The 14,783-nt window shown below is 39.1% G+C and overlaps 1 protein-coding gene across 1 annotated transcript in view; it reads right to left on the reverse strand.

Moving 5' to 3' along the window:
• Nucleotides 1–14,550, reverse strand: part of DENND6A (DENN/MADD domain containing 6A) — a 75,016-nt gene extending 60,466 nt beyond the window's left edge. The window contains exon 1 of the mRNA XM_006862071.1: nucleotides 14,272–14,550. Coding sequence (XP_006862133.1) covers nucleotides 14,272–14,499 — 228 coding nt within the window. The 5' untranslated portion in view covers nucleotides 14,500–14,550. The remainder of the gene's footprint in view (nucleotides 1–14,271) is intronic.
• Between the last annotated feature and the right edge of the window lie 233 nt (nucleotides 14,551–14,783).

The following is a 14,783-nucleotide window of genomic DNA, read 5'->3' on the forward strand; positions in this document are numbered from 1 at the left end:
ATTATGAGGTAATTGAAAATACATGGCTTGGGTTAGCTGCACCTGAGTTGTCAAACTAACATTTTGCAGCAGATTTGCTCAATGGAATATAATGTCCACTATATATAAGGAGCTCTGGTAGCACAGTGGTTACGAATCGGGCTGTGAACCGCAAGGTCAGCAGTTCGAAACTACCAGTTGCTCCGCGGGAGAAAGATGAGGCATTCTGCTCCTGTAAAGATTAACAGCCTCGGAAACCCTGTGCAGGGTTACTATGAGTCGAAACCGACTCCACAGCACATAACAACAACAATACAGATATGCAGTGCACAATACATGTAGTGAACAATAATAAAGATAATGAATAAAGAAAACCAGAGAAGAATTAATGCCTTTGAATTATGGTGTTGGCAAAGAACACTGAATATATCACGGACTGCCAGAAGAACAAATACATCCTTAATAATTAATGAATTAACATTTCATATTATTAATATTAATTATATTAATATTGTTATTAATCCATACTAATAGCTATGAATTAACACAGAGATGAATGAATTAACATAGATATGAATTAATGGGCTCAAACATGACAACAATTGTAAGGATGACGCAGGACCCGGCAGTGTTTTGTTCTGCTGTACATGGGGTCACTACAAGTCGCAATCAATTCAAAGGCACATAACTACAAAAGCAATGCAGTGGAATATTATTCAGACAAAAAGTAACGAAGAACAGTTTCATGCTATCACACTGATGAAACTTGTAAACATCATGCTACGTAAAAGAAGACAAGGCACAAACAGTCACAATGTTGTATGATTCCATTTATATGAAATGTGCAATCTTTGGAGTGATGAAAATGCTCAACATAGTCACACAACTGTGAATATACTGAAAGAATGAGTTTTATGGTACACGGATTATATATCTCAGTTAAAAAACACATAGGAACAAGGTAGTAATTCAAATCTTAGAAAGGCGTAAAGCATAAATGACAGTCTCTCTATCTACTGACTTTGAAGTATCCCTCCTTTAAACACTACTAGTTCATTTCTTCTGTATCTTTCAAATAAAGACTATCAGGAATTCTTCTCTTAACATAAACTACATTATATACTGTTTTATATCCTACTTTTTCATTTAATAGAAGATCTTGAAGATCTCAGCATTCCAGTATAAGATCTATTCACTTATAATCTATTCAACTATTCAGTTATGTTTTTAACTTTCCTGCTTCCTTCTTTGCACATCCTTCAACATTTTTGTATCTTCATTGCAGGTTAATGCTCTGGACTGCAAAGTCGGTTTGAACTGCAGGGTTAGCAATTCAAGCTCAACATCAGCTCCTCGGAAAGCCTATACAGGGTCACTATGTGTTAAAACCAACTCAGTGGCACTTAACAATAGTAACAACCCAGATTCTATTCAGCAAATGATATAAATGTTCATTTCCTCTTTTCACAATTTCTGCAACTTTTCTTCAATGGGTGTATATGCATAATTTTGTTAGTGACATCTTGGTAGTGTAGTGGTTACAAGTCAGACTGTTAACCTTAAGGTCAGCAGTTCAAAACTACCAGCCGTTGCTCGGGAGAAGGATGAGGCTTTCTGTTTTCGTAAAGTTTTACAGGTTCAGAAACCCTATGCAGGTTCACTACAAATCGGAATCGTGTCCGTGCCACACCACCACCACCACTACCACTACCACCACCACAGTAAACTAATTTTCTTTTTTCCATTCTACATAGTCTTTAAGGTTCTATTCAATACTCACCTTCCACAAGGAATTTCCACTTTGTCTCTGGACTGCTCGTTTGGAATTCAACACCTACTACCTGCTCTTATTTATCTTTTCACTTAAATTTCTAGAATAGGGATTTCTATGTTTTCATCTTTTAACTAAGATGTCTAAAACAATCGTTTGCACAGTAACTTAGGATGGCCTATCCAAATAGCCTGAGTGCTTCCATTCTAGGCAGCAAAAGCAATTTAATGTCTTCTCCCCTCCAACTGACACTACGTTACTTACAAAGGAGAAGGACTCTCTCTATACTTGGGCAAGAAATCACTCAATGAGTAATAATAAGAATTCAAATAAACTAGCCCAAAATGGTAATTTTTCAATATTTATAAATAAATTTTAATAGCTAACAGTTATCAAGTATTTCCCTATACCAGACAATGTGTCAGACGTACCTGCACTATATAAATTAAACTTCATAAAACACTGAGAACTAAAAAATATTATCATCTCATTCTGGCATTAGTCCATGGTCATAAACTGGGACATGGACTAGAGCTTGAACCTAGAACTGTCTGGTCACGCTAACTTTTTTCATGGTTAATGAAAGTTACCCTTCCAAAAGAGACCAAGAATCTAAATCTAGGATTAATCCAAAAAGATGATTTTTCATGTTTAACCTAAGGATTCTGACAGTATATTTACTTTTTACAAGATTTAATTTTCCTACAGATTTTTAAATTTAACTTTAATTCTGTTTTATCCAAGTTTTGCTATTGTTGTTAAGTGCCATCGAGTACGTTCCAACTCACAGCGACCCTGTGTAGCGTTTTCATGGAGTGGCCTGGTGGATCTGAAGTGCCAACTTTGCAGTTAGCAGCCCAGTGCTAATACTACACACTGGGACTCCTTTATTCCAAGCTGTTGTTGTTGTTAAGTGCCATTGAGTCGATTCCTACACATAGCGATCCTGAATAGGGTTTCCAAGGAACAGCTGGTGAGCTTGAATCACCAACCTTGCAATTCAAACAACTTTGCAGTCAAGACGCATTAGCCCACAGCGCCACACCAGGACTCTATTTATTCCAAGTAACATGGTAAAAATCAATTTTTTTAAATCCCATTCTAATGTATTTATAAAATAAGAAAATAAGGTATTCTGACAAGTTTACTGTATCTACTTTCCCTTTCGCTGGAATGTAAATTAAAATTTCACTTGGTAAATCAATTATAACAATCTAGCGTAGTGGTTATGAATCGGACTGCGAACCGCAAGGTCAGCAGTTTGAAACTACCAGCTGCTCTGCGGAAGAAAGATGAGGTTTTCTGCTCCTGTAAAGATGCATAGCCTCAGAAACCCTGTACACGGTCGCTATGGGTCAGAACCGACTCGACGGCACTTAACAACAATATCTTTAAAGTCATAGAGCAATCAAATAACCCAGGTTCTTCTTGTATCCTCTATGTGAATCCATAACGTACAAAGCTCACCAATCATATGCCCACCATATGTCTATGATAACATGGCCAGGAGTTGGTGAGTGCTTGCCGCGTGCCAGGCATTGCACTTAGTGTCTCCCACACTTAACTCTTATAGCTACTCTTTGAAGTTGGTCCCATTACTCCTATTTATACAAGAGTAACTGAAGCATAGGGAGGCTGAGTGACTTTTCAGAGCTCACATTCATTAAGTATTGGAATCAGGATACCAACTCTGGTCTTACTGTGCAATCCACTTCTTGATCAGTACTTTATCCTGCCTCCCACAAGTCAACTCATCAAAGCATCTCAAATTCAACAGTTTAAAATCGCACTTCACAAAATTTTTCCCAGATCGCTTCCCACTCTTAAAAATTATGAGAATCCAAAGAGCTTTTGTTTATCTGGGCTACACCTAACAACATTTACAATATTACAAATTAGAACTGATAGATTTTAAAGTATTTATTAACTTATTCTTATGACAGACACACAAACATAGTGTAATAAAGAATAAGGATGAGAGCATAGCATCATTGTACAACAGCTAAGCTATTACAAATATAAAATAATATATACATATATAATAATTAAATAAGTGTTACAAATAAAATATAGTACACTAAGGGCTGGTAGCATCTATGTGAATCCTGAAAATAAGTTAACCATGCAAAATGGGTAAGGCATAAGCATTCTTGGAAAAGACAAAAGTATGCTTAGATGCCCTGCAATGGTGTCAGATTACCTTTAATTCAATTTAGAAATGCTCTGAGATTCTAGGATAAAACTGGCCTGGCCTGGATAAATGGTTATCCTTCATGGGTGGAGAAGTGGGTGGTTGTGACTGAAAGGAGATAAAGGAACATTTCTGGGGCAGTAGTAATACGCTTCTTAACCTACGTAATAGTTACAAATAGGTATGTTCAAAATACAATCAAAATACAAACAAGATTTGTATACTTTTCTGAATGTATGTTATACTTTAAGAAAAAGATTTATTTACTTTTAAAAGTGTGGGAAAAAACGGCGTGATATCACGGTATCAGGACCAGGCAAGGTTAAAAACAAGGGAAATCACCCTTCGTAACAATACAGCTGACCCAAGGTCTAAGCTAAAGTATATGAAGCAAACTTGATCAATGAAATACTTCTCTCAAAACAGAGTACAATTTAGATGCAATTGTCCATGTTTTACATAACTGATCATAGTAAAAACAAAAAATATAAAGCACTTATAAAGGATTAACTAAACAGAAAGAAATCCTGATCTCCAGATCAGGAGTATATAAATTCAGAGCAGAATCAGAGGGCAGTAACACCAAAAACCCTCTGTGAAATCCAGAGGTCTAAGATCCAGGTCAAAGACTTGAAACCTTAAATCAATTAAGTATGTCAGGCTACTCTAGTTCACAAGGAAATCTAAAGGCCATCATTAGTCCTCTACCATAACACTCACTGTTTAATGTCCTGTCCTCCTTTCCAGATTATAAATTCCATTAAAGAGAGAATGAGCAAAGGTTACACCTCTAGAGCATACCTGTGTCTGGGATATGATTGTTGTTGTTAAGTGGTGTCTTAGTTTTGACTCATAGCGATTCTGTATAGGGCTTCCTAGGAGGGGCTGGTGAGTCTGAACCACTGACCTTGCGGTTCAAACCAACCTTGAGATGGAGTGCTTATCCTATGGTGCCACAGTTGCCCAATAAATATATGTTAAATAGATGGCTAAATGAGACAATGTTGTTGTTAAGTGCCGTTGAGTCAGTTCCGACCCATAGCGACCCTGAACAGGGTTTCCGAGGCTGTAAATCTTTACAGGAGCAGAAAGCCTCATTCTTCTCCCGTGGAGCAGCTGGTAGTTTCGAACTGCTGACCTTGCAGTTTGCAGCCGGATTCGTAACCACTACAAGACAATGTAGTAACATAAAATGACATATAACATATTTCAATTAAAACAAACTCAATGAGGATCAATTGCTGAGGCTATGGACCATCTACTTTAAGAAGTGAAAAAAAAAAAAATAATGCAAGGTTAGAAGCAAGGGGAACCACCCTTCAGAAAACTGCATTTATTCTTTTCAGAAAAGAAACAGAAACCTAGATAGAATACAGCAAACTGGTAACTATTCCAAATGCCACCAGGCAAGGAGGTGAGGGGGAATAAGCAAGGTTGACTCAAAAAAAAAAAAAAGTAGAAAGGAGTCAATTCTGATAACTGCTGTAAAACTGCTGTAAAAATATTTGTATAAAAGTTTACCTTCAACCCAAACTAAAGGTGGAACACCTCATCCAACACACAGATCTATTTTATGGCTCCAATTATTACAAAACATTTTTCTTCAATTTATTTACTTTAAAATCCATAATCAGAATTCAATTCACGATTCTTACTATATGTACATGATAAACTGCCATGTGTTTTATGTAATTTAATTGCCTTGATATACTTTTCACCAAAAGATGGAATATAAACTATATGAGGCTGCAAAAAGTTCATGGAAAAATGGAATTGAAAGATGAAATTTTTTCACAAAATTTTTGAAGTCCCTCATATGTACCCGGAGTCCTGGTGTGGTGCTGTAGGATAAGCACTGAACTGCTAACCACAAGGTCAGCAAGCAATTCAAACTCAGTTCTCAGTCATTCCTCAGAAACCCTATACAGGGTTACTGTGAGTCAGAACCAACTCCATGGCACTTAGCCAAGTGTACTCACTCATACATACTTATTATTTGCTTATACAACAGATTACAAGCAAAACAAAATCTAAAAAGTCTGACTCTAGGAAGTACTTTTAATACTGGTGATTCAAACAAAATTGTGTATCTTCAGAAAACAAACACCAATTTTAGGCATAATAATCAGGTTGAAGGAATAGCCAAGAATAATCACACATTATTTAATGTGTCAGGACATTAACTGAAAAAGGGACTAACATACTGGGCATACACTAAATGCTTGGCATTGATTATTACAAGTATTATCTCACTTAGTAACTCTAACAATACTCTCAGAATATTGTTTTCCTACTTTACAGCTGAAGAAAATGATAGAGAAATTTGCCAAAATCACACAAAATGCTCTTTTTATTAGACTGACATTCTAAGAAATTAATAGGTCAGAGATTTTTAGGAAGAAAAAAATTTTGTAAATGATGTCTCAATTTTTATAAGATCTGGGACCTAAGAGGTACTCAGAGTCCCTAGGCAATGTTAATGGTAAGCATTTTTCAGCTACTGAACAAAGTGCCTTCAAAAAAAGGTTGATAACATGCTTTTAAAAACTCAGCCATTGACAACCCTATGGAGCACATGATTCAGAATAACCTTGGCAACAACTGGTCTTACTGGTTTTTATGTTCAGAAAGTGATCTCAAATTACAGAAATACCTTGGAGATATCATAGGGTTGGTCCAGACCACTGAAATACTGTGAAACACATTATATTTTGTTTGCCAGTGCATATGAGTTATGTTTATACTATGCTGTAGTCTATTATGTATGCAATAGCATTATGAAAAAGTCTGAAATACTGTGAGAATTACCAAAAATTTCTCAGATACAGAGAGAGAGCATAAGTTCTTGGACAAACAGTCGATAAACTTCCCAATCAGATGCAGAGTCGCCACAAAACTTCAGTTTATTAAAAAAAAAAAGCAATTGTCTACAAAATGGAGCAAGGCAAAGAAATAAATACATACAGATGAACCACTTTCTTCCTAGTCCGTCTCAGTCTGGAAGCTCTGTCCAGCATCTTACCTACACAAAACCTTCCAGTGACAGGTAAGTGGTGGTTGCACCTGAGGTACACTGGCTAGGAACTAAACCTAGTTCTCCTTTATGGAAGGTGAGAATTCTAAAGCCCCACTGCACAGGACTAGGCAGCTCCTTGTTCCATTGTACATGATGTTGTCATTAGTAGAAACCAATTTGGCAGCTGCTAACAACATAACTAAATGGGTAAGAGTTTACAAGAAGCAAAATACCTTCAACATACACATATGGCGGTTATGTGCCTTGGATTTGGTTCCAACTCATAGCGACTCTGCATAGGGTGTCCAAGGCTGTAAATCTTTACAGGAGCAGAACACGTGGCAAATAATATACTTTGCAAAAATAAATAAGTAATGGGCTATTGTTATGGTCACAAATTATATGTATGAAATCTTTAATAAACTGGCAAATTTTTAATGAACATGTTTATCAATCAAAGCAGACTCCTAAGAGGTACAGTAAGGATGCTCCTTAGAAGCAAGGATGGTAAAACTTTGTCTCTTGGCCTTTGGACATGTTGTCAGGAAGGACCAGTCCCTGGAGAAGGACATCACAGTTGGTAGAGGGTCAGAAAAAAGAGGAATACCCTCAATGAAATGGAGTGACACAGTGGCAGCAACAATGGGTTCAAACCTAACAACTGCGAGGAAGACGAGCACAGGACTGGGCAAGTGTTTTCGTTCTGTTACGCACAGGGTCACTATGAGTCAGAACAGACTCAACAGCACCTAGCTGGTATGTTGGTACACAGTTGACAGGTTTGGGAACTACTGCCCAGTCCAGGCTTTGGAAGTGACCCCTCCTCCTCTGTGGCTGGGATGGGCCAAGGTGCTGATTGCTGTTACAGTTTCTAGACCATAGCTGCTTGTGTAAGAATGGTACCCATGCTGAGCCAGATACTCCAGCACTGTAGTTAATCTTCAGCCTGGCTCTGGAGTAGAAAAGTAGAACTAGGCTAAACCCACTACCAGGGTAAATCAGAGACAACTGGAAGTTGTAGAACACAGACTTGAGAGTACAGCAGAAGGAGCCACCCTTAGCATGGAAAATGGAACAGATCCGCAAAGAGAAGCTAAGACAAAAGACCACAGAGCTCCAGACAAAGAGACAAAGGCAAAGTCTAGAGCTTTCTAAATTCCACGGGGCTCATTCCTGCTTCCAGCAATTGGGTTCCAGAATACTGCCTGTAATCTTTATAATAAACCTCCCTTTATTTAAATTTATTTGAAAGGGTTTCTGTTCCTAACAATCTCATTCATGCTTGACAGAAACAAAATTACATAAAAGAAAAAATAAGCATTAACCAAAATGGCAAATTAATAGCAGTTGCCTGGGTTACATGTTGGGTTGCTAACCATAATGTCAGCAGTTTGAAGCCACTAGCCACTCTGAGAGAAAAAAGGGGAGGCTTTTTGCTCCTGTAAAGATTTACAACCTCGAAAATCCTACATAAGGATCCTATGAGTCAGAACCAACTCGATGGCAGTGGTATTAGTACCAGAATTGAAATGACATTTTCTGGTGTTTATCATTTTCTTTGCTTGCCAAATTTTCAACAGTGAGCATGTTATTACTAAATCAGGGGGAAAAAAAACTAATAAATGAGGCAAGTACGCATTCAGATAATTAAGCCTTTGCTCTACAGTCAGGATATTTCAGAATTTGTTGTTTAGTACCACTGAGTCGATTCTGACTCACAGCAACCCTGTATAGGTTTCCAAGGAACGCCCAGTGGGTTTGCATTCCAGTGCTTAGCCTACAGCACCACACCAGGACTATTAAACCTAGAGCCAATCAAATCCAGGGGACTTCAAACCTTGTTCCAGATGACAGTGCATTCTGTGGTGATGCCTCAGAGCCACCTGAGTACTCTGCCTGTAGTCAACATATCTTGCAGTCTCTTCCTAGCTCTAAAGACGCCCTAGTTATCCCCATCACTTAGGACAGGGCCCCTGGCACATGTCATGCAACACAAACAAGTCACCCATCCACCCAAGCTTTCAACTGACTGTAGCAGAGTGGGACTCTGTTCCAATGAAACTGGTTGCCATCCTCAAGTGTAATGATTGAGACAGATTCACTCTCAGGTGGCTGGAAAGGGCAGCTTACCCATCATGTAGATCAGAAGAGCAGAGGCAGTCAGTTTGCAGAGAGCATGGAGTATAAACAAGACTAATCAAAAAGAACTTAACAAGAGAATTCTATAATTCTAGGCTCCTGCTGCTTTCTCAAGACCCCATATTCCTGTGATTGGAAACACCTGGAAGGCTTACAGTAAATTCCCCATTTCAACCGGAGTAACCAATGAGGTTCTACATTAGAATTGCTTTCAGGCAGAGGAAAAAAAGTTTCCCAGTTTAAGTTAAAAAGAAAACAAACTATTCAAGCACGTTTCATTTTACAAGTGAGAAAACTGAGGCCCCAAATCCTCAACTTAATGAAGTTAGTAGTTTACTCCATTGAAAATGAAAAAATGACTTTCTAAAGCAATGCTTCCCAAATACTTATGGGCTGTTGAGTTAGTTCCCATTCTTAGTGACCCTGTATACGGTTTCCAAAACCGTATCTTTTTCCCAAAGAACAGCTGATGGGCTCAAACCATGAACCATGTGGTTTGCAGTCCAGTGCTTATTGTACAGAACTACTATGCTCTCTCTCAAATTCTAGGTCCGACTATGTCCCAGGCACTGTTTCAAATGCTGTACTAACATTAAGTTACCCAATCCTCACAATGTCATGAAATAAATACTGTTATCCCATTACAGAAAGAACCCTGGTAGCTTAAAGGATTTGGCTGCTAGCTGACAAGTTTGAACCCACCAGCTGCTCTGTGGGATAAAGATGTAGCAGTATGCTTCCTGAAAGAGTGCTGTTAACTGTCATTGAGTTGGTTCCAACACACAGCAGCCCTGTATAGTTTCCGAGGAGTGGCTGGTGGGTTTGAACCACTGACCTTGCAGTTAGTCCAGTGCTTACCCTACAGCACTACACCACGACTTTGGGGCAGTTGTACTCTATCATACAGGATCACTGAGTTGGAATCAACTCAACAGCAATGAGTATCCCATAACAGAGAAGGAATGTGAAATTAACACAGATATAAACCTAGGCAAACCAGCTCTAAAGTACAAGTTCTTAGTCACTCTCCTATACTGCCTGTTTAATAGGGATTTAAATTCAAGTAAGTGGCACTGTTTACCCATTTGTTAAAAATCTGCAAATGTGTTAAGTTTTAAAAAATCTATCATGGCAGAACAGCCTCTAAAGTAGCTTTCAAGTCTAAGATTCAATGACTGCCTTTTAAAAAAAAATAATATAGGTGGATTCCAAGGTACTATCCAAGCTGGTTCTATCTATTTTTAAATTTTCCTGTAGTCCTCATGGTTGTGCACTATAGGAGTAAGGATGAGGCTTACTTCTCACAACACAACTACACACTCACCTTCTTTGTCCTGCTCCAGACACTTGTGTCATTTTTTTTAATATAGCATAAATACAAAAGTAAAATATATTCTTCAACTATTTTATTAAATACTAATTTGTATTCCTTTTATATTAAAAATGGCAAAAGACAGTATTCTACGTTTCTCTAAGGAAAACAAGATTAAGTTGTTATGCATCTTTATGTTTATCTTTCTTTGGATCTTTTATAAGGGAATTGTTCTCATGCTCACACTCTTGTTACGTACAATGGAGTCAGCTCCAATTCATGGCAACCTTTTGTACAACAGAACAAAATGTTTCCTGGTCCAAAGGTCATTTTCATGATTCTGGTATATTTCAAGTCCACTGTTGCTGCTGTTGCATTAATTTATCTCACTGAGGGCTTGCCTCATTTTCATTGGTCCTTTGCTTTACCAAAGATGTTCTTTTCTAGGTCTTCTCTAATGGTCTTTCCTAATGACATAACCAGAGTAAGCAATTCAAAATCTCACCATGACAATTTATAAGGAATATATTCTGGTTGTATTTTTATAAGGAGTCCTGGTGTGGTGCTGTGGGCTAATGCACCAGACTGCAAAGCCATGTGAACTGCAAGGTCAGTGGGTCAAGCTCACCAGCTGCTCCTCGGAAACCCTATACAGGGTTGCTATGGGTCAGAATCCACTCGATGACACTTAACAATTACAAGTTTTTATAAAACTGATCCGTTTGTACTTCTGGCAATCTGGCATTATTCAATATACTTCACCAACACCACAGTCAAACACATCAATTCTTCACTCTTCCTTTTTCATTATTCAACTTTCTCATGCATATGAGACAAAATGCATAGCAGATAAAACCATGGCTTGGGCTCTATAGCCCTTATCAACATAATCACACCGTTACCTTTTTAAAACTCTAAAGAGGTCTTTGCAGCAGGTTTGCCCAATGCAAGACATCATTTGATTTCTTGACTACTGCTTCCAAGGACTTAAGATTTTGGTCTAAGTAGAATGAAATCTTTGATCATTCCAATTTTCCCACCTATATATGCTGTTTATCAGTCATGGAGAATTTTCATTTTCCTCACATTCAGGTGTAAGCCATAAGGAAGGGTTTCACCAGTAAGTGCTTCATTTTTGGCCAGAAAGGTTGTGACATGTGCATACCAGTTGTCAATGAGTCTCTATCCAATCCTGATGACAATAAATATATATATTGTTTAGCATACAGGCTGAATAATAAGTGCAGTAAAAGGCGAAAGCACCACCATCCTACACCTTTTTAAGTGGACTTGCTAAAATCAAGTCATTCTGATTCTGGGGACAAAGGAATAGAAGGTCTATGGATTGTTGCAGACAGTCCATGAAAGAACATAAACGTATTTTTGTATTAGTAAGCATTTTTCTATTGAAGAGAGTTCATATTTTGAAAGCTAATAAGGATGCAAAATGGTTAAGAGCTACTAAGATAAATAAAACTGTACAGAAGAATATAGTTAAGTGCTGTCAAGTTGGTTCCAACTCATAGTGACCCCGTATGAAGTTTCTAAGGCTTTTAAATCTTTGCTGGAGCAAAAAGCCTCATCTTTCTCCCAGACAGTGGCTGGTAGGTTCAAACTGCTGACCTTAAGGTTCACAGTCCAGTGCCTATCCTATGCCTGTGCTGTTGGAAATCAACTTCAAAATAATTTTAATTATTTACATTTGTGCAGCACCTCAATTACGGAGTATCTTGGTCATTAAATCAGAAAAAAAAATGCTCATTTTATAATGAATACCGCAAATAATTACAGTCCCAAAGGATCTCCTTTAGTTATTAAACAATGGTTTAAAAACAAACAGACCAACAAAAAATATGCTTACTAATACAAAAATACGTTTATGTTCTTTCATGGACTGTCTGCGACAATCCATAGACCCGCTATTCCTTTGTCCCTAGAATCAGAATGACTTGATTTTTAGCAAGTCCACTTGTGAATGGTCATCCTGGTCATTCATAGAGAAATAAGGCACTCCAAGAATGAGAGAAGAAAATGGCTTGCAGACCTAACTGCTTCCATGAGACAAGTAGAAATGTATGGTGCCCAGCTACCACTGCTGAAAGTTTTGATCAGGGACCCACTAGATGGATCTTGATCAAAAGAAGGAAAATAGTGGAATGCAACTTCAAATTCTTGGTGGAAACCAGGCTTACTGAACACAGAGACTGAGGACTCTTGAATTTTTGAACTGTAATTCTTGAACTTTGGAATGCTGAGCCAAGAAACTAGTCCAACAAGAAACTAAACAATTTAGTTCAATAATGCCTGCTTTGAGCACTATGCCCTACTGAAGAATTACCTATATGAGACTGAAATGAAAACAAAAACTCTAAAGTGCACATGAGAATTTTAAGGGAGAAACTGTATATGCTACGTGCTATCCGTCATAAAACAACAGGGGCAAAAATCGTGAGAACGGTGACACGATGTGAACTATGTAACCACTGCCGGTGAACTGTACTGACAAAAATTGCTGAATGGATGTATTTTTTTGTGTATTTTTTCACATACACACCAAGTGCAGTCACTACAACCTAATCCTATGCCATTGGGTTAAATTATATTTTGTACCCTATACAGGGTCACTATGAGTTGGAATCGATTCAAAAGCACTTAGCAATAATAAACATAAAACTTCAAGTTAACATGTCAATGTGAGTGATAAACACTTTATAAAATCTCTTCTTTAAGTCTTTAAGAAATGTTGTTTCTACCTCAATAAGACACTATATTCACTCATGATATTAACAAGTATTTATTGAATGCAACTATGTGCCAGGCACTGCATTTGGCCCAATATGCTCCTGTGATTAATTCTTAGTAAGATTCTAAATTGTAGCCTCATCTACAGACATATGATTAGAGCACACAGCAAATAATATTATTGTATGTCCAGCAACTAGCAAAATGCCTAGATCTTAGTGGAAACGTTTACTTAAATATGTAATGATGAAAACACCAAGAACACAGGTGGAATACCAAAGCATTAACTTCATATTAAAAAGCATTTTTTTTAGCCAGTGCATGCCACTACTGTCAGAATGAGGTAGTTCATTAAAATCTATCATTGCCAACAAAACAAAAATCTTCTAAATAAACACCATTCTGATATTTTTCTTGGACACATAAAAGACAAAGCAAACATGCTCTTAAATTACAAAAGAACCCCAAGCAACGTCATGAACACAGAGTTTAGAAGGCCTTTCAAAAAGATGGAAGATTTGACAATCTGATTATTTCCCCTATATTTATCCTGACGTTAAGCTTACTATTCCAGAAGCAACATCAAGAAGTTAACAGAAACAAGGAACAAAAGAAGTGAAAGGAGAAAACGCATGCTAAAAAAAACACACTTGGGCCAGTCTGCGTGCAACGTTCCAAGACTTACTGCAAATTCCCAAAACAATCTATGTGTCTAAAAAATTGGTTGGAAAACGTTTGGCTACTACAATTCACCGTATGTCACGGGCATTGTTCCCTTCTTTTAAAAGTCCCAAACAAACATCCTGCTTGCAGCTTTGTCCGGGTGATAACAACCCTTTTGGTTATATTCCTTGGAGCCTGGATTTTTTTAATAAAAGGAACATCAACAAGTATTTAGAAGGGGCCTGGAGAGAACTTTTCACCCCTAGCCGCAGCCCACGATCCTCCCATGGGAACTGCCAATTGACCGCGGCCCGGCCCCACTGGCTGAGAGGCGGACAGCCACGCCCGGATGTACGGCGGCCCAAGTCCAGGCCAGCCGGCCCGTGAGTGATACAACTCTGCTGGGGTGGCCTCGGCGCGGATGCCGGACGCGGGGACAAGATGCAGCCGGGCCTCACCTCCACGGCCTGGCCCAGCTCCAAGTCGAAGCCCACCACACACACGCAGTGCAGCCAGGCAGAGAAGCCGTCCCAGCGCAGCAGGCCCCGGCTGCGGCCCTCGATCTCCTCATCCTCCCCTGGCGCTGCGACCACGGCTGGAAGATCTTTCTCCTGGACCGCCGCCACCACCTCGTCCACCGGCCCGTGGGAGCTGGGCCCCGCTCCGGCCAGGCCCCGCAGAGCCATCCGCCGCCCCCTCGCTATTCGCGCCGCCTACACCGCGGACCGCGCCGCAGAGCGCGCTCGGCTCTACGCAGGCGCAACCACCGCTGCCGCAGCCGCCAGGGACCAACTCGCCCGGGGCGGGGCAGCGGCCCACGTGACCCTGGGAGCCCTGTTGTGCGCGGCTGCTCCAGGGTCACTGTGCAGACGTGGGGAGGTCACGCAGGCGTTTTCTTTTAACTCTTTGAAAGGGGAACTGTGGTTTTAGAACGCTTTTCTCTAGTGACCAGGAGATGAATTCTTGGAAA

Source organism: Chrysochloris asiatica, unplaced genomic scaffold (assembly GCF_000296735.1).
Source record: "Chrysochloris asiatica unplaced genomic scaffold, ChrAsi1.0 scaffold00046, whole genome shotgun sequence".
Classification (NCBI taxonomy): domain Eukaryota; kingdom Metazoa; phylum Chordata; class Mammalia; order Afrosoricida; family Chrysochloridae; genus Chrysochloris; species Chrysochloris asiatica.